General features: G+C 41.3%; 1 protein-coding gene across 1 annotated transcript; it reads left to right on the forward strand.

Moving 5' to 3' along the window:
• The first annotated feature begins 7,630 nt into the window (after positions 1 to 7,630).
• Positions 7,631 to 8,107, forward strand: LOC109016918. Its single transcript, XM_018999270.1, has one exon. The coding sequence runs from the start codon at positions 7,631 to 7,633 to the stop codon at positions 8,105 to 8,107; it is 477 nt and encodes a 158-aa protein (XP_018854815.1).
• Positions 8,108 to 18,295: the final 10,188 nt, after the last annotated feature.

Consider the following 18,295-nt stretch of genomic DNA (forward strand, 5'->3'; position numbering starts at 1 on the left):
TCGAAATTTCCTTATGTATGTGATTAATATTCTTTATTTTTTTTATATTTTCTAAATGTAATATTATGCTCAAGCATTTTAAGTTGTATATAATTATTGATGTTGAAATTAATGTGACAGCAGGGTTGTGAAGATTTTGAAGCTTGTGATTCTTGGGATGACAAAGATCTAAGCTTGTCATGGACTACATCCACAAGAAGCTGTTAATATTTAGCTAGGAAGCAAGGACTATGTGATTTTTTATGGCACTATGTTATTGATATGGCAGGACTATGTGATTTTTATGGCACTATGTTACTTTTGATTTTTTTGATGGTATAGACTTATTTTTTGATGGCCACTTGAAAACGTAGAAATGGTGATGGCAGGACTGTTATTTTTATGGCACTATTTGAAATTGATATGGCACTATGTTATTTTTTATGTTTTGATGGTACAGAATAAGTTTTTTATGGTCACTTGAAATAGTGAAAATTATATTGCAAATTTTGGACAGATGCATCATGAATTTGCTCGTGGGATGGGGCAACCCAATTTTATGCAGGATATGTGCAATGGTAGATTGTATTGTTTATAAATGTTCCCTAGGATTTGGCAACCAAAATTTTGAGTCATTGAGTTTGTGAGTGTGCGTGAACCTGATTGTCATGATTTATGGGAAAAAATTATTGTAAACTTATTAGCATACTACTTTATGTTTTGAAAGGGATAAATTAAAAATCATGCAATTGTAGAGCTGGCTAGCTTGAACCTGATTCTCAAGTACTGTTTCATTTTATAATACAAGCCAAACATAATGTTCAACATAAAACAGCTTACATGAGTGGAATCACTACCCGACATACACTAATATTTTTGGGATACATGAGAATTACAGCAAACATTACAATAAAAAACAACCACGATATCAACAATGCTTTCAAGGTTCCCTTATACTTCTTCTCCATTGTTTTATATTTGGCTTGTTCGATCAACTGATGTTCATGACGTAACCTCTCATTCCTTCTTTGAGCTAACTCCAACGTCATCTTGCAGCATGAGTTTTGTTCACTTTCAAGATCAATCCATTCAAAAAAATCACATTGTTTATTGATCTTATAGTTTCGGTAGTTGTAAAATCTTCTGCCAAAACTATTACCCTTTCCAGAGATTCGAAGCTTCGATGGAAGGCCACAGTAGCAAAGTGGCCTCTCCAAACTTGCTTTGTCTTTCCCTTTTAAAGTCCACGAACTTGAATCGCCATGAGAACCCGAACTTGCCATTTGCTGAAAAATCAAGAAGAAAGTAAGTGAAAGTGAGTTATCTCAAAGACACCTAAGAAAAGTCTCACTACAAATGGGCAACGTACCTCCTCAACTTATCCTGTTCTGAAAAATCAGACCAATCACCAAAAATAGACTAAAGCTGTGGAAAAACCATGTTTTGCAACATTTCAATCTAACACATCCATAGAATCATTTGGTGGAATTGAAACTAGTCAATGAGACATTTGGTGGGAAACATGGTATTTACAATCAATACAAGGAGACATTTGATGGACCAATCAGACACTTCAATTGAAAAGAAAAGACATTATGTTCTAAATTCACCAATCAGACACTTCAATTGCAAAGTGATAGTTTTACTTCCCCAGAAGCCAATAAAATATGAGGGACTGAAGATGTCCACCTAAAATTGCCCAGAAGACATTATCTGGTGCTGGCTATTGTATGCTTATATTGCCCACAATATAACAACAAACCAGAAACAAGATCTTGAGAAGCACTGGCGAATCTAAAAGCAGCAGTATTCATATAATGTGTATAGAAACTCAAATCAGATAGAGTTAACATGAAACTGAGCATCTACTTCACCAATTCGCAGCCTCTACTCTGTCGCAGCCAAAACACACTATCAAATAGAAGCAGCAACCCTTATGAGAAACTAATCAAATACTAATAAATCCAAAGAGACTACTAATCAAAACCATTTCTGAAAGCAAAAAGAACTTGATTATGTCCAGCTGTATTAAGGAATTGTAGCATTTACAAGTAGGTTTTACAAGGAAAAGAAACCTAGAATTGTGTAAATTTTCTATGAAATATTACATCAAACACATGGTGCCATAATCAAAACAAGCACTGTAAGCTTAAAATTCATCACCCAAGCACTGCCATAATAAAAACAAGCTCAAAATAATCAAGGAACTGATCGGGATGATGTTAATGGCAAAAAAATCCCAAAAATCATACCCCCAATAATCCGACTTGCAAAATATGGGGATCGCGAAATAGCCGTCGATGGGGCTCGCGAAATCAGGCCGTCGATGGGGTCACGAAATCAGTCCGTCAATGGGGTCGCGAAATCAGTCTGTAGATGGGGTCGCGAAATCAGTCCGTCGATGGGGGTCGCGAAATCAGTCCGTCGATGGGGCACACCAAATCAGTCCGTCGCGGCTCGGCATTTGCTGGGTAAGGTTAAGGTGGAAGACGAAGGGGGACGGAACGAAGGGTGCTGGAAGACGAAGGAAACCCAAGGCGGTTCACTTCTTCTGCTGTGAACGAAATCGCTGGGAGAGGAAGAAGACGAATGGGTCTGCAGATTTCACTGGTCAAGATCGTTTCGTTTCACACTCTTTTGTCCCTTTTGATCTTCTGTTGGGTGGGTGCACGATAACTAAATTGGGTGTCTTACGTGGAGAGTTGTAATTGGGGGGCTGTTATGTTGGGGGGAACAGACCGACCGGCCTGAAGGTTTTCTCAAAACTTATCCACTATAGAAGACTTTGATTACAAGTTGTTCACACTAACGACACCTTTTTGGACACGCACTTGCCTTCTATCATAGCAGCTCTGAAACCTCCAAAAAGTTCTTCTATTCAAGGTTCTTCTTCCTAGAATTTGGGAAGGCTACATGGATATGCTGTGTGCAAGGTATAGTTTAGCCAAAAACTCGAGCAGAACACTCAAGTATTTGAAAATATTCAAAAGTCTCACAGTACAAATCATATGTAAATATTTCCATAATTGTTTTGGCTTTTCAAGATACCAAAACAAATGTAATCAAATTTATTTATCGTGCTACATCAATGTTTGAGTTGTATAGGGAAGTATGCAGTACATGATAAGTATGCAGTACATGCAGTTGTATAAGGGAACATAAGCATAAAATTATGTTGTTACATATGTTTATCACAAAATATAAGTATAAAAAAGGATTAGCTTCAATGCGTGAATAGCATATAAGTGCTGATCTTCAAGTTGATGTGCAAGCCCTAATCTTGTTCTTGATAATTGTTATCATCTAGCTTTGGGTATTGCTGACTTGGATGATCTTGACTACCCTTAACACTCCCTCAAACCTGAGGGAATTACCTACAGTTTGCTATTGAGAAAACAGAAACAATTAGCAGAGTGACCATTAGTGAAGAGGTAAGCAATTTGGTCAACAATGGAGATGAAATGCAGCTAAATGTCTCGAATGGTCACCTTCCCGCAGATCAAATGAAAGTGGACTTCAATATGCTTGATTTGAGCATGAAATACGAGGTTAGATGCTTGTTGAATTGCTAAGGCATTATCACATTAGAGAGTAAGTGGTGTAAGAAGAGGGACTTGAAGTTCTTTAAGTACCATCCAAATTCAAAATAGCTCAGTTGTGATAAGGCAAATATTGTAACTTGTGGTGGAATGTCAATCATTTGGGTTCCAGCCCAATCTGAGTCATAGTAGGCCTGAAGTGAGAAATCTCCTTTGGTGAAAAGTAAGCCCTCATCCATAGAACCTTTTAAGTATTGAAGGGGATGCTTAGCGACAGTCTAGAGAGAATTTGTCTAATCGCATATGCAGACATAATTGGTTGACAAAATAGATAATGTCAGACTTGGTTAATGTAACATACTGAAGAGCACTAACAATGTGGCGATAGGGTGCAAGATCAAGGAGTGAGTCACCGTCAAATTTGGCCATTTTGGACCCTGAAACACAAGGGGATCTGTATGGCTTAACTTCAACCATTTTTTCTTTGCCAAGTAGGTCTATGATGTATTTGCTTTTGTGAAGATGGAGACTATGAGAGTCCCTAGAGACTTGAATACTAAGAAAGAAACCAAGAGAACTTAGGTCTTTCATAGAAACATCTGTCATGAGTCTTAAGATAATCCAAGAAATAACATTGTCATCATTGCCAACGAGTACTATGTTGTCTATGTGGACAAGTGAGAAAATATGTGAGTTACCAACATTATAAAGGAAGAGAGAGTGATCCGCCTAAGAGCCCAAAAAACTAAGGTCAAGTAGGGCTTGAGAAAGTCTAAGTAACCAAGCTAGAGGAGCTTGTTTTAATCTATAAATGGACTTGTGTAAATGGCACACAAAGTCAAGATGGTGTTTGTCCTCAAAGGCCCTAGGTTGTTCTATGTAGATTTCCTATGTTAACACACTATACAAAAATGCATTTGAGACATCCAGTTGTCTCATTTTTCAATCATACATCAAAAGAATTTCCAGCACCATGCGTATAGTGGTTACTTTTTCACCACAGGGCTAAAATTCTCTCATAGTAGTCCACACCACTTTGCTGCTCAAAGCCTTTAGCCACCAGCCGAGCTTTGTATCCCTTAATGTTTTGACCAAGCATATGTTTAAGCTTAAACACCCACCATTTTCTTTTACCACATTATGATGGAGAGGTCGAGGGCATGAAGTCCAAGTGTGGTTAAAGATAAAGGCTTCATACTCAGTTGTCATGGTAGCAACCCATTCTAATTTAGAGGCAGCTTGGTGATTGGTTTGAGGCTCAAGTGGTAGGGATGTGGTATGGAGGGCAAGGAGAGAGGGTATTGGGTATGATAAAGGTGGAAATCTAGGAAGTTTTTAGGTTTAAGTTTACCAATTTTAAAGTAGGTGAAATTATCTTGGAGGGAGAGGTTTATATCAATAGGTGATGGTAAATCTATATGGATATTTAATTGGGAAGGGAGCTATTTGAGGACTTTGGTTCATTGGATGGACTATGTTGCTAGGCGAGAGAAGGTGGATAATTGAGTTGAAATTCTAAAGTAAGGACTACTTGAGCTAGTGGTGACCTGGCAGGATCCTTGTAGAATAGTTGAATCATGTTGGAAATTTAGACTCATTGAATACAACACTCCAAGAGGAATAGAACTTTAGTTATTCTAGATCAAAGCACTTATAACCTCTTTGGTTAGAGCAATACTCCAAAAGGATGCAAGGTTTCTTGCGATAGATTATCTTATGAAGAGTCTAGTTTGGTTCTTTACCAAACTCCAAAAAAAGCCAAGCATACAACGAAGAGTCTAGTTTGGTTCTTTACCAAACAACCTAAGGAATGGTGTTTTGAAGTTCAAAAATGGAGATGGTAATCTATTAATGAGATGTACTTCAATAAGAAATGAGTCTGCCCAGTAGGTTTGAGATAAACCTGATTGAGCCAAAAGAGTTAGTTCTATTTCAACAATATCAATGCTTCCTCTCAGTAATAAAATTTTGTTGACAGGTGTGAGGATATGTTAATCTATGAAATATGCCACATTGACTTAGAAAGGTTTCAAATTGTGTAGAGGTGTATTCACCTCCATTATAAAATTTCAATTGTTCAATAGTGTTGGAGAAGAGATTTTCTACTAGAAGTTTCAGTTTAAGAAAGCAATTGAAACTTCAACTTTGTTTGAAATAGGATACAACCATGTGAACCTACTAAATTCATCTATAAAGAGTATATAGAATCTAACCCACGATTAGATATCACAAGTGAGTACCAAACGTCATAATGAATGAACTGTAAGGGTGACTTAGAAATTCTAGTTGAATCTAATAAGGGTTGTTGTTTGGCCTTGCCAAGTTGACAAAGTTCACAAACATGCCCTTTGGACACAGTAGCACTTAAGGAAAGTTTATGACTCTGAAGTAAACGATAGAGAATTGACCCTGAAGGAAACAATAGAGAATTGACTTTGAAGGATGTCCCAATCGCATATGCCAAGTGGTACTAGAGGCTTTGACACCAAGGAAAACCTTGAGACACTTTCATTTATCTGCAGAAAGATGAATAGGATATAAGACATTTGTACTGGGACCCTGGAGGAGTACCACACCTATCTTTGTCCTTCACATTGTAATCAAATCTAGTTAGTTGAAAGTGACAATTATTATCCACACAAAATTGATTAATTGATAAGAGACTGGTTGATGCAGTAGGACTATGGAGCATAATCTTTAAAACAAGTTTAGATGTTTTATTTTATGTGGGAAGGTCCTGTATGAGAGAGATGTGCAAACCTAGGCTATTACTTATCCCTACTATCTCAATCCCTAGGCGACAGGTTGATGATGTTGTTTGCATCAGGTGTAATCACATTTGCACCGCTATTAGCAAACCAATCTACATTATTGAACTAAGTGTTGATCAAAGCTGCTATGGCTGCCAGCTGTACAAATGAGTGACATCCTTGGTAGGAGGAGTCCATGCAATCAAGAGCTTAGTGATTGCTTTTACCACATATTTGGCAAGGTGAAATATTGCCTGGTTACCAGCTGAGGGGTTTTGAGGTTTGGGTGAGTTGGAGCCAAAGGCATTTGCTTGTGGTCTTTTATTACCTTTTTTATTTTAGGAGAATTTAGGGCGACAAAAGGGTTGGTGAGCAGAGTAATTTGAAGAAGGTTTGGTAGTGTAAAAGGCAAATGATCCATTACTAGCAACAAAAGCAACATGTTGATGTTGGGTCTCTAGGAGGATTTCATAATTTAGAAGCTCAATTGGGAAATCTTAAAAGATCTTGTCATCGTCACGAATTGAAAATTTGAATGCAATTTTGAAAGAGGTATATGTGGGGCTGAGTTCTCCAAGAACAAATGAGATTAAATCTTCATCTAGGACAGGTTTGCCTACAACAACAAGCTTTCTCAACAAAATTTAGTGCCTTGATTAAGCTGTCCAACCGTCACTTGAGATGAGAAATCCTTGATCTAGATGCAATAGCATATTGACTAGCAAGTGTATCCCATGTTAAGTACTAATGACTTACATAGATAGACTATTGTTGATGAGAGAGAACAAATGATTCAACTTAATAGATGCTAGTCCTTTTTCTACAAAAGGACATGAGCTAGATTGACATTCCAGTATCATGATCTGTTTCTAAGAGAAATTTAGAGGAACTGAGTTTTGTACCATCAACTATCCCCAACACATCATAGCTACAAAGAATAGGAAGAACTTGTGAGATCCAACAAAGATATTTGGTGTCATCAAGTTTAGTCCTAGGAATGGAGTTGAATGAAGGAAGCACGGTGGTGATGGAAGGAGTCGTAGATATGGACTATTATGGATCTTGTTGATCCCATCTTTATTATATTATATTATATAATATCTTCTTTTTATATTGACAGCTTTTATTAACTATTTCCTTCCTTCATGTTCCATAGCATAAGGGATTTGAATCCTTCCTCTGTATTATATAGGCCACTATACAGCTTTATGAAAATATACTGAAAGTTTTTCTTCAATGGCGCTACCTTTGTTTTGCTTATGTCTTAACATGGCATCAGAACCCACATCAATCTGACATTCCTACCCATATTCTCACCATCTCTTTTTTTTAACATGGCTTCTTTTTTCTCTTCTCAACTACATGCCCCAATCCATAACAGACGTTTCATTGCCATATTTCCTTCACTTTGGAGATCACCCTAGTTCCCTTCTTGTTTCTACTCCTCTTACCTATGATAGTCACCTCACATGGAAGCGTGCCATGAAGATGGCTCTCAATGCCAAAAAGAAACTCGGTTTCATTAATGGATCACTTACCAAACCAACTGACCCTCTCACTAATGCTCGTCTCTGGGATTGCTGCAACAACATGGTACTTTCATGGCTTCTCAACTCCGTTGATAAGTCTCTGGTCTCCAGTCTTATCTACCATCAAAATGCTCGTGTTGTTTGGATTGATCTTGAAGCTCGTTTCTCTCAAAGTAACAATTCCAAAAATTTCAAATTGAAGCGAGACATCACCACATTACGTCAAGATTCCATGTCCATCTCTAATTACTACACGATAATCATATCATATTGGGATGAATTGAACATGTTACAATCCATTCCTCCTTGATCTTGCAGTGCTTTCTTGGCTCTTCATCAAATACACGACACCGATCAAGTCTTCCAGTTTTTTATGGACCTTCATGATTTCAAATGCTTCCATTCGAAATCAAGTTTTAGCCATGGACCTGCTTCCTTCCATGAGCAAGGTTTACTCCATCCTTCACTAGGAAGATAAAAAATGCCTTCTCCATTTGCCTACATCTCCTTCGGATACTACTGCAATGTTTGTAACTCGCTCTCCAAACCAACACTGTCATTTTGACTCCAAAGGCAAGGTTCGTGGTCGTCCCAAGTGCGATCACTATGGTGCTCTTAGACATTGGAAATCCATCTGCTACAAGCTCCTTGGTTATCCCACCAATCAACATGGACGACCACGCCAACACTCATCCTCCTCTTTAGATGAGCAACCTGGGTCCTATCCTATGGTGAACAGTTCTTCAACAGACAGTGCTATCCCTGGCCTCACAATGAGCAATATTGACTACTCATGGATCTGCTCTCGTTTACATCCTCCACCTATTGGTATCTTATCTTCATGCAATCTTGTTTCTTCCCCACACGAATCAGATTGGGTCATTGATACAAGTGCAGCGGATCATATGTCCTCCCAATCTTCTAATATTGTGGATCAAAAAAGTAGAAAGCTGGTCTGAGAAGACAAAGACCTCTAAGAGTGTCTTGTAAACCCTCTTTGCTTTCCCACACTGCAAAGATGGCTATGGCAGAACAAAAATGTATTGCTTTCTCTATACTTTGTGCGGTTCTCAAGAAAAAGATTCTCAGGTATTCTTGTAATTTCCATTCTTTTGTTTTAGTATAGGAAATTATATGCTTACGATTACGATGGTTAAAGAACAATGTAACTTTTAATCTATTGAAGTTGTCGTTGATACCATAATTCGAATATAAATTCAATATACATCATCTAATATGTTAACAACTTAATTAGGTAATTTGATATAGTAAAGTTGCAAAAGTACTAATTTCTTCAAAAAAATTTATTAGAACTACAAATATTATTCAAAAGAAATTGAATATTTTGTAGTCTAATGAATCATATATTGAGAATTTTTGTTTTTTTTTTTTTACTAAAAATTAAGTTTTGTACAAACAAAAGAAATATTGATGGTATAGAGCAAAGTATAACACAAGGCATGCAGTTCCGATCGAAGTGGTAGACCAATTTAGCTGTACGTGAACACATACTATTGATATTAAGGTGGAGAAAAAGGCTGGATGCACGATTTGCAATAAAATAAATGCTATGAGGGACCACTGGCCAGGTCGATGGTGGCGATTGGCTCTCTCTTCTACGGCCACATTATAATATATATCTTGTTTAAAAGAGCAAAAAAAAAAAAAAAAATTAACATCAAGTTAAACAAGAAGGAAATAAAATGCCCAAACTGAATGGTTCTATGCCAAAGATCTCAAAAATCCACCATAAAATTTAAGCTAAAACTAATTAATAAACTAGGGAATAGAGAGCAAGCTAGATGGCTGGAGATGGAGGTCGAAGGTAGTGGAGGGAGGCTGGGCAGTGGCAGTTGGACCCCTAGAGGTTCTTCAAGCTGCATGCATTCGTCCCCTGCGTATTTCTTTTTTTATATTCCCCAACAACCTTGTGTCTTCGAATGTTGCCTAGCGTCTTCCTAGCTTGCGTTTTTGGCCTATCTCAACAAATAGGAAAAAGAAGAAAAAAAATTAAATGGAGGAATAAAATATTAAAGATGTGTTGTGCACGTGAATAAATATTGTCCAATTAAATCACAAGTTATAAAATTAAGTATAAACCACGCTATTAACTAATTTAAGCCATAACTCGGCTTTATGCCTCTTAACCATTTATCCATAAAAAAAAAATTATAATTTCAAGAAATATTTGAAATATATTTGTTCTAAATGTATAAAATATGCAGTAATTCAACTCAATCACTTGCCACTCTCCTACTAGGAACCATCTAATAGACAATGTCCTCCTATTTAAACCCCAAGTCGTAGCTTTTATCAATTCTTTCATATTGCTCCCTACTCGTTCTTTCCCTTTCTTTGAAAACCACTTGCTTTTCTTTCTCTAATCTTTCCTTTTGTTGCTAATGGCGCCCAAGAACACCTCCAATTTTTCATCTTGAGGCTCGCATTTGTCACATCCCGAAGGGTCTCCTCGAAACCCTGAGGACTCTAGCAAGAACAACCCTCAATCTTTTGAGGGGTACAATTGGTCTACAGCCACCACCTCGTTGGACCTAGACACAGTGAGGAGTTCCTACGAAGTGCCTGACTCCATCGTCTTGGAAGTACCAAGAGCTCACCATGGTGCCATCAACTCGGAGGGATATGTTAAGAAGGTCACGTTGTATCCTTCTATGTTTTCGAACAGACTGTGACTCCCATCTTGTTGTCCCGTTCGGGATGTTTTGGATCATCTTGCATTGCCCCCTTCACAGCTCCATCCTAATGCATGGAGGATTCTCTTGTCATGTTGCATTGTTTGGTACATTGTCCTGGGAGCCGAGGATAAGGAGTACCCTGGCCTAATTGCCAAGGAGTTTTTTATACCCACACGATACAGTGCCATGATGGCAGCTTGTGTAGTTTTTGTTCCCGTACCAAATACCGGGTAACCCACTTGGAACCCCGATTGTCTTGTGTTAAGGATTGGTTTAAAAGGTTCTTTTTTGTGTTGGGTCATGGTTGGGAATTTCCTACCCGCAAGGCCGCCCGTCAAGAGTTTTCCGTTTGTGCCGTGTGGGGGGGGCGAGGGGGTTGTTCTAGTCGACAAAGAGTTTTCCCTTAATCTGCCCGACTGGTAGCAGGCTCGCCTAAAGAAAGTCTTCTCCTGTGTCGAGGGACACCAGAAGGAGGTTTGCAATTATAGTTTTTTAACTAGAGTCAACATCAACTAGTTCATGGTGATGCCAGAAAGATCACCGGTTAGTGGCCACAACTTCTAGCACTCTAGTGGGGGAAGGGGAAAAAACCTTGTACTGAGGGCAAGGTGGTTCATGTGCCAATGGGAGTTATCAGTAGCTCAGGATCCAAGCGGGTAGTTCCCTTTCCATTTGTCATCATCAGGGGCTAGTGGATTGATTCAGCATGAACCACCTAGCCCGGACAGGGAGTTCAATTTTGCAACAGCGATGGGTTTTTACTGTCCTTCACCCAGTCTGCTCCGTTGCCCTCATTGGTTTTGCACTCTACCCCACAAGGTGATCAGGGGCTAGCTGATGCCTCTAGTTGGGATGAGGAAGAACTTGAGATGGCCATTTTGTCAGCCTTCCTCAAACCTGTTTCAAGGGGTTCTCACGAACCTGTTCTTGGTGTGCCCTACGATGATGTTGCAAAGGTGCTTGATTCCCTGGATGATGATGCCAGGGCATGCACAACCACCTTCGAGGTACTCCTTGACCCAGCTATGGACGCATCACTCGGTGGTGTTGATGGTAGTGCCTGCACTTCTCGCTCTATTCCCTCCACAATTTCTGGTCGTGAGAAGCCGACTCTTCCCTTTGTCCCTAGGGGTTTGTCCCAAAATATTCCCTTGGTCGTGGATCTGATAAGGATAGGGTCTTGATATGTTCCTCCCTCTTTAGCAGTTCGTATGAGCCAGAGGTTGCTTCGCCGGTGGTAATGGAGGAAACCATGCCATCAACTCTTCCCATGGGTGATGCAAAAGATCTGGGTGAGCAGATGACGGATATGCCTGGGGACTTGGATCTTCCACCCCGAATTCCTTTTCCCCTTCCTTCCTACCAACATGGGTAGCTAAAAAGCTTGAGTCTGGCCTCTCCCAGAGGAAGGCGTGGCTCCTTAGATTGTGCACAGATCCTCCGGATCTCACCCTTTCAAGTCCTGTCCTTCTGGGTCCTATTCGAGCATTAATAACACTAAGGCTAAGTATGTTCGCAATACAGCCGACAAGCTTAAAAGATTCCTGACCTCGATAAGCTTCTTACTGCTCTTCTTTGGTCTAGTTTCTTTTATCATCCCTCTATTAATCGACTTTCGTTGATACGTAAGAGAGTTGACTCATTGTTTGCCTACATTGTTGATGGGAGGGCCGAGCTAGAACAAGAGGTACGAGTGTTGTGGTCTTTCGCGATTCAAGCCCACTATGAGGTCATCAAGGTGAGGGTTGGGAGGAATAAGGCGAAGGCTACCTTTGCCCACGTGGATGCTTACTCCCGCTCACTAGAGAGGAATGTCTCTACTTTTCATGAGGATGCAGCCTACCTTCAAAGTGATATGACGAAAGTGAAGCAGGAGATAGCCCATTGCTACCTCAAGGCCAAGTTGTTGGAGGAAGAGAGGGACAATGGTCAGGATCAGTTGGCCCGCTTGGAGGCGGAGCTAGAGGAGACCAAGAAGCACTGTTGGGTATATGTGGCTAAGTTGGACCAAACGGAGAGATCTTGTGCAACTTAGCCTTTTGGGTGTAATGGAGAGTCTTAAGACTCAGCATGAGGTTGCTCAAAGGGTGAAATTGAGAGTCTCGAGACTCAGCATGAGGTTGCTCATAGGGGGTTGAAGAGGATGGAGGAGAAGTATGTGAAGCCAAGTGACTCCTGGAAGTACTTTGCAATAATGTTAATAGAGTTCCTCTCATACATGTTTTTTTCTCTTTTCTTGGGTTCTTTCTTTCTTTTCTTTGCTTTTAGTTTTTCATTCCCACGCTTTGGGAAGTGCACTGGGCGAGGAGTGTTAAGTGTTGGGTCAGACTGGCGCTGATTCCACTCTTCGTTGCCGGGCAATTGAGGGGTTGGATCAACTCTCCATCGCGGGAGGGGCGAGATGGCCTTAAGGGGCATCTCGCCCTTTACCTCCCACGAGAAAGTAAGTTTCTGGTCCAATCACCTATTGACGTTCACGTGGAAGGTAAGTGTCGGGTAGCTAAGGGCTGGCTGAGCTCTCCACTGCAAGAGGGATAAAGCAACCTCTGGGCGTAACTCATCCCTTTGGTACCTCATGAAGAGGTAAGTGTTCAACAACTGAGCAGCCAATCTACTTTTCGTCGTGATGGGGGCGGGATAAGTTGTCGGGCAACTGAGAAGCTGGATCCGTTCTTCATGTGAGGGAGGTTGGGCCGCATGCCCACCTTTTAACCATCACGGGCAGCTTGGGATTGGACCAGCTCCCGCCCGTTGATACCACGAGGAAGGTAAGTGTTGGGTCAGGCTGGTGCTGATCCCACTCTTCGTCATGACGGATGTCGGGGTAAGTTTTCGGGCAGCCGATGGCTGGACCAACTCTCCGTCGAAGGAGGGACGAGATGGCCTTAAGGCGCATCTCGCCCTTTACCTCCCTAGGGGAGATAAGTTACCAGGCAGTTTGGGATTGCACCCGCTCCTGCCTTTTGTGGCTCATGAGGAAAGTAAATGTCGGGCAGCCAAGGGCTGGCCCGTTCTCCACCGTGAGAGGGATAAAGTAGTCTTAGGCATACCTCACCCCTTTGATGCCTCACGGGGAGGTAAGTAGTCGTCGATGGAGATTTCGTCGATGGAGATTACTTCGATGGAGATTATGTTGATGTAGATTACGTTGTTGAAGTAAGGAATCGAGATATGTGAGATGTATTTTATCCCTGAAAAGTCACATTTTCATTAATATAATTTACACTATCGACATGGAAATATAAATTAAAAGTCATCAAGTTCTTTCACCACAAAACTTCCATAAATGCTCGACATCTTATGGGAGTGGACCATGTGCATCCCGCCATCCCTTGGTTTTAGTTCCTGCATGTAACACTCCCATGTCAGGACCTATTTTCCTTGAATTTCTTCCACCCCCTGAGAGAGTGGGAACTTCATCTTCAAGTGGTAGGTCGATATTACTGCCCCTAGACTGTTGAGAGTGGGTCTATCAATTATGGCATTGTATGTTAAAGGAACCTTTACCACCAGGAAGTTGACCATGACAAAGGCTATTGAGGGGTGCTGCCCACCAAGACGGACAATGTGATTGTTCCAACTGGCTAGACCATATGCTTGGAGAAACCCTTTGGTGGCATCGAGGCTGGTTGGAGTCAGGTGGCATCTACCCCCATTCGGGTAAAGGATTCCCAAAATAGGATGTCTGCAGAGCGATCGCTCTCTATAAGGATCCTCTTAGTGGTGAAGTTGGCGACCAGTATAGTCACTACTAGGGCGTCGTTGTGTGGATAAAGGACACCCACCTCCTCGTCCTCTCCAAAGGAAATGATGGGGACCGGTTCATTTCTCCCGTACTTGGTGGGGTGGCACTATGCCGAATACACTTCTCTGTATCTCGCTCACTTCGCTTGCACCTTCCAACTGGATGAGGTTGTGCCCCTGCTCGTGAATCCTCCCATTATGGTTCTAATTTCCCCCAACGGCGTCCCTTCTTGGCGTGGCGTGCGGGGGCAATCGTGCTGGGGTCCCTACGCTGCTGCCCTTTGCCTCAGGCTTCTTTCCTTCCTTGGCCTTCTGACTCTCTAGTCTTCACTGTTATAAGTTTTGGATTGATGGTAGGTGCAATAATGGTGGCTAGGGCTTTTGTAATTATCTTTTTTGGTTGGTTGGCGGTCATCTTTCTGGATGGTGAACGTCGGCAGGTCAAATCGAAGCCCAGTGCCTTCATTGGGCTTCTTCTCTCCTGTTGTTGCATGGCCCTTTCTTTGGCTTCTCGCGAGCCTTGCCTTTGGTCTGTGCTTTCCCTTTCTATTCTACGTGTTCGGGTTCTTTCCTCCTTGGCTCGATTAAGGCCCAAAGTGTGTCCTTAGTATTAATAAAGTTGTCGGCTTGAACCATGAATTCTTGCACCGTGGCGGGAGTTCTCCGTGCCAATTCTACCATGAACTGGGATTGCGGCATCACTTCTCCTAAAAGGATTGCCAAAGTTATCTTCTCGTTCTGGTCGTCCGTAGTCATTCATTCTTTGTTGAACCTGGATACGTATGTCTTCAAACTTTCGTCTTCCCCCTGCTTGATGGTGAGGAGGTACATCGTGGGGAGTCTTATTCTCCGGCTCACCATAAATTGTGTGAGGAACAGGCATACTAGCTCCCCAAAGTTGTCTATGGACCCGGGTGCCAATGACCCAAACCATACTCTCACCGGCCCCCTCAAAGTCTATGGGAAAGCTCTGTAGGCCATTTCTCTCGGGAAACTATGCAAGTTTCTAGGTTTCTGAAGGTTTCTAGGTGTTCAAGGGGGTCTCTAGCCACATCATACATGTCCATGAGGGGAACCCGAAACTTTGTTGGTAGGGGCATAGACATCACCTCCTCAGTGTAGGGTAGGCCCGTACAGGTAAGCAATTGGTCTACTGACGACGATGTGCCCATCTTTCTCGCCATTTCTTCGTATTTCCCTTTAAGGTCGCAGCTTATCCTGCATGTTTTCTCTTTCTTCCTTCACGTCACCTCCTCTTACGTTTCTGGATCCTACGTTCTTGCTGTTACTTGGTTTTGCTTCATTTTCTGGCTCGTTGGTGGCTACTATGAGTGTCTCGTTCTCTTTTGAGAGGGTCTTCACCTCGGTAGTTAGCTTTCCTTCTAGTTGTTCCATTGTGGTGAGCCTCACTTCCACGTTTTACATCACTTTTTCTTGTCCCCGAGTTGTCTGAGAACGGGTTGTCGCATGTATACAATGGACACGTGAAGTCTATAGAGGTCCCATAGATGGCACCATTGTTAACCTAGTGTTTCTTGGGCCTTTGGGCTGGGTTCCACCAACTTGGGTCTTGAGTCTTTCTTCGGCTCCATTGAGAAAACACGAAGAATTAGGGGGTCTTGGTGGAGGCCAGGGAGTCTCCAATGCTAAAGTTAGTATATCTTCTTAGTAGTTCGCGCATGAGCTTAGTGAAATCAGATAGAGTTCTTCGTACTTGAGGGTTGGCTTTTATACTAGGTTTCTGAGTGGGGATGACTCACACCTGGCTTTGGGGAATCCATGTCACTTCAACTGTTCGCTTAGTCAGAGTTCTTTAATGTGGCGTGGCTTCTAGATCGGTGTCATTAATGTGGTGCACAGTCCAGGGAGTGGCACCATCAATGCAGTGTGGCTCTCAGACTCACTTTTCCCTGCAGACGCTCCATGTTAAGCCATTCCATGCTTGCTGTCCGGAGATCAAGTGTTCTCCATATTTTTCACCCACCTGCCTACACAGGTTCTCGAGGGTAGGGTGTCATCGAGGTGTCAGGGCGACGAGTCACATCTGCCCTTGCCGTCCGATTTTCTTATACGTGGGTTGCTTCATGGGTGGGTTTTGCTCGTGGGCCGACTTCTCTGCAAAGACCCACTGATTCCTTTTATTGGAGGGTCGTTGGGCTTGACTGGGCTTGGCTAGGTTCTCTAACTTGCTTCCCATGTGGTCTATTGTGGGTCCTCTTATAGAGTTTAAATTATATTACTATGTATTAATTTTATGATTAAATTACAATAAATCACAAGGGCTTGATTTTTAAATAATTTTTCCGTTATTTTGACAGATTTGGATATTAATCTAACAATGTTATGGGTATTTAAATAATATTAGTATTTCATAGTTATGTATAAAACTGAACAATTATTAAGCTATTTTCTATCGAATGTATTTAATTAACTAGAATATTATGACACTTTTTGTAAAAAGTTTAATAACGTACAGTGCTTTGTATAGGTGACAAGCTATGAAGTGAGTGTTGTAAAAAACAAAAAAGCTAAGAAGCGAGATTTTGGAATTCGCACCACAAGGTTAATAACTTGATCTTAAAATAGGATTAACACACACTAACTAGGTTAGATAATTAAAGTCCATTATTTCTCTAACGACCCAATCCAATATTATTAGAGATAAATTATGGATAATTTCATTGGGCCTAAATTAGGTTAATGGGCCAACAATTATAGAAGCCTAATTGAGGTTTATTCGATTATTTTAGATAGGTCACAGGCCCAAAAATTGTTTAAAGAAAGTATGAAATTCAATAAATGAGTTAAATCCGATTTAATAGATCAAGTGGGCCCTAACTAATTGGTAATAGCTCAAGAACTTTTCCAAAAACCCATAAAAATTTTGTTGGATGAGTTACATTTATTTTGGACTTTGAGAGTTAAGGCTCGGTTTATTATAAACTCCAAGCACATGAAAGTGTTCCACTCCAAACACAATTACTATTCCACATTCCTCTTCATAATACAACTTTACAAATTCACACCCCAATAGAAGTCTATCTCAACAAAGTTATAACTTTACAAATTGCTTCACATTAAATTTCTTAAGCCGATTCCCTAATAATATATATATACATATACTGAACTCCATGCACAGTACATGAATCACATTCTTATAAGTCCACTTTAATTCCCTGGTTACCCTTAGCACGCTACAAGAGACTTCACTCATGCACAACACCCCTTTGCTTACACAAACAACCACCCCTAAACCTTATAACATGCCAAAAACCACCCACTATCCTTTCCTCCCTCACAGCTCACGGCGTCCACTTAGTGGCTTCCACCTCCTCCCCCAAAACCAACTCGTGCCCCAAGCCGCAAGTCCTCCACCGAGAGAGACGAGATTTTAGCCACCTCCACACACACAACCAATGTTCACCGTAGCTCAACCCAAGACACCATCGCTACAACACAGTTTTGAGCAACCAATGAACCAACCAAACCCCCTAGTCCACCATAAGCCATAGACAACCCGATACGATAAGCCCCTGTTTTACCACCTGAAAGCAGAGCAATAACAAAGCCCAGTCGTGTTCTTTTCCTCCACACCTACAACTTCCCTATTGATGTCGTGTTTCGTAGCTTGGGAAACTCTACGCTGCTGAGCTCGGTCTGGATCCTGTTGAAATAGAGAATGGTGAGCCAGAGGCACCGTGGTACCTCTGATACCTTAGTTAGTTGTTGGGATGAATTGAAAGAGAGAAGTATTCAATCAGAGAGAATGTTAGTTAAAGTATGAAAGAGTATGAACACCTCCCTTCGCTAAGGGGTATTTATACCTGGTCGGGGTGATTCGCGAGGTGGAGATGGTGGGTGTGCCACTCTGTACTAGGGTCAGGTGTCCCTGCTAACTCCCCATTGTGCAACAATTCTACCAGACCTGATTATGGCTATCACTGACTATCCAGGAGGCACGTTGTTGTGTGACGAACCCCGAGATGCATAAAATGTGGAGTGGCTCTCTGTTGTGGCGTGCTCGTCTCCATCCCCATTTAATGAGGTTTGGTTCCAGT

Source organism: Juglans regia, chromosome 6, assembly GCF_001411555.2.
Source record: "Juglans regia cultivar Chandler chromosome 6, Walnut 2.0, whole genome shotgun sequence".
Lineage (NCBI taxonomy): Eukaryota > Viridiplantae > Streptophyta > Magnoliopsida > Fagales > Juglandaceae > Juglans > Juglans regia.

What these genes read in the sequence shown, in the direction of transcription:
- LOC109016918 (XM_018999270.1), top strand. Translation starts at nt 7,631, where the DNA reads ATGCCCCAATCCATAACAGACGTTTCATTGCCATATTTCCTTCACTTT.